Genomic DNA, 2,520 nt, shown 5'->3' with positions numbered 1-2,520 from the left:
ACCACTCAATACATATTATAGAACACATATTTATTATTCTTTTGGAGCCTGGTGTAGCCATCTGATTTGCCAGTCCTCAGTCAAATCGTCCAACCCACGCTAGCATGGAAAGCGGACGTTAAATGATGATGATGATGATATATATATATAAACTACACTCTCAGAGTGGTTGGCGTTAGGAAGGGCATCCAGCTGTAGAAACTCTGCCAAATCAGATTGGAGCCTGGTGTAGCCATCTGGTTTCACCAGTCCTCAGTCAAATCGTCCAACCTATGCCAGCATGGAAAGCGGACGTTAAACGATGATGATGAATAGCATTAGCATTAACTTTGAAGTTTCAGCCTGATAAGCCATCATTAGACAGCCCTATACGATGGCTCTTAGCAGGCTAGAACTTCAAAGTCACTATTTAGCACTATTCATGTTAATGAATAATATATATATATATATATATATGTATAATATATTTTCTAGAGCACAGCTGAAAGAGGAGGAGGCAGACAAAAAGAAGTCCTAGTTCAATAACATCAAGGACTGGTCAGGATTCAACACCGCAATTTTATCACATTTAAGGACAAAGATCAGTGATAAATGCTGACCACCACAACAGTAAGAGTGACACCCAACAATTGCATATATATTTGTATACATTATTTCATTTTATTTTTTATATGTGTGTAGAGTTTGTTATCTGTTCCCAACTTTTGATGTAAAATTTCCACTTTTCTGTATTTTTTTTTTAGTATTGTGTCTGTCCCTCATCCATTGGGGCAAATAACAAAAAAAAAAAAAAAATATATATATATAGTTATTGTGGAAAGTATTATTATTATTATTATTATTATTATTATTATTACAATGTTAAGGATTGTAGCCAATGTGTTTGTTAATGTTTGTTGTAGGTATCACACAAAACATACAGATTTGTGTTATTCTTGTGTGTGTTTGTTTGTGTGCATGTGTGTGTTTGTGCATGCATGTTTGTGTGTGGACATGCAAATGCATATGTGTATTGTTTGTGTATGTATTTAAGGTGTGTATTTAGGCAGGTGTGTGCTTGTATGTATGTATATATGTCCATGTATATGTATGTAGTAAAACATATACATGTGTATAAGTGTGTGTGTGTGAGCGTGCGTGCATGCAATGTATGCACATGGAAATGTTTATGCAATACAGATGAGACTCTTTCCAGTGAGAATATCCTCTTGAACTTTTTGTCTATTCATGGAGTGGTTAGCCTGGATGGACAGCGTGGAACAGATGAAGATGAAGCAAATGCTGACAATATTGAGATATAAGGCCCAACCTGCAAGATAGAAAGAGAGAGAGAGAGAGAGTGACAAAGAGAAGGTACAGCAATTATAAATAAACAAACGAAAAAAAAAATAACATTATTTAACCCTTCAGCATTTAGCATATTTGGGCCATTTCCATCGTTGTCGTTGTCGTTGTCATCTGTCTGTCCTTTCTTCATTCCTTCCTTCCTTTCTCCCTCCCTCCCTGCCTGCCTGCCTCCCTTCTCTCTCTCTCTCTCTCACACACAACCCCCTGTCTTTCTACTTGTCTGCCTCTGTCTTTCTGAAATAAATCACTTGTGGTCTCATACTAACTCACTAACACACTAACACACACACACACACACACACACACACACACACACATGTATATCTTGAGCTTCTTTTCAGTTTCTGTCAACTAAATTTATTCACCAAGACTTGGGGCTGTAGCAGAAAACATTTGCCCAAGATGCTGTGCTGTGGGACTGAACCTCAAACCACATGTTTGCAAACTTCTTAATAAGAATAATGACAGTAATATCTGCACCACTGATACACACATACATACATCATTGCACACATACATACATCATTGCACACATACATACAAAGGCACATACATGCACACATGCGCACGCGCACACACACACACATACACACACACAGAGGCAGAGAGCCAGACAGGTAGATAGAGACAGAACATAAAGAGATGTTAACTAATTACAGCATGTTATGTAGTTCACCACTCTAAATATCTCTGCCATTCCATTACCAGCACTACCACCACTACCACCACACTAACAACAACAATACGCACATGTGCACAAACACATACACACGTGCATGTACACAAACACACACATTCACATACACAGACACACACACGCATGTACGTACTATATGGTTTCCATGCTAAAGAAATACATTGCAATCCACAAAGACTTACCTAAGCTGCAGTTATCAATGTTGTAAGGACTTGCCAAATCTCCACAGATTTTCTTCACCCTCTCCGTGCCCCACCCGGCTGGGTAGAGAATCAAACCGATTATACAGAACAAACCTGGAAGTAAAAACAAGTTAACAGCCATCAACTGTCTGCAGTTTATATAAGATTCAATATGTGCGAGAGAGGCAGGGACGATGAGGAAAATAAAGGAATAAAAGGAGGGAAGATGGATATTAAGTGAATTTTTGTGTGTATGTTATTTCTTTATGTGCTGGTATTTATGTGTATGGTTGT

General features: G+C 38.0%; 1 protein-coding gene across 1 annotated transcript in view; it reads right to left on the bottom strand.

The window, feature by feature from the left end:
* Nucleotides 1-636: 636 nt before the first annotated feature.
* LOC106868091 (LHFPL tetraspan subfamily member 2a protein) overlaps nt 637-2,520 on the bottom strand; it is a 38,084-nt gene continuing 36,200 nt past the window's right edge. The window contains exons 3-4 of the mRNA XM_014913207.2: nt 2,227-2,340; nt 637-1,309 (exon numbers count right to left, since the gene is read on the bottom strand). Of these exons, the coding sequence (XP_014768693.1) occupies nt 1,167-1,309; nt 2,227-2,340 (257 nt within the window). The 3' untranslated portion in view covers nt 637-1,166. The remainder of the gene's footprint in view (nt 1,310-2,226; nt 2,341-2,520) is intronic.

Source organism: Octopus bimaculoides, chromosome 9, assembly GCF_001194135.2.
Source record: "Octopus bimaculoides isolate UCB-OBI-ISO-001 chromosome 9, ASM119413v2, whole genome shotgun sequence".
Lineage (NCBI taxonomy): Eukaryota > Metazoa > Mollusca > Cephalopoda > Octopoda > Octopodidae > Octopus > Octopus bimaculoides.
The sequence above is the reverse complement of the archived record's forward strand: the minus strand, read 5'-3'. Positions and strand labels throughout refer to the sequence as shown.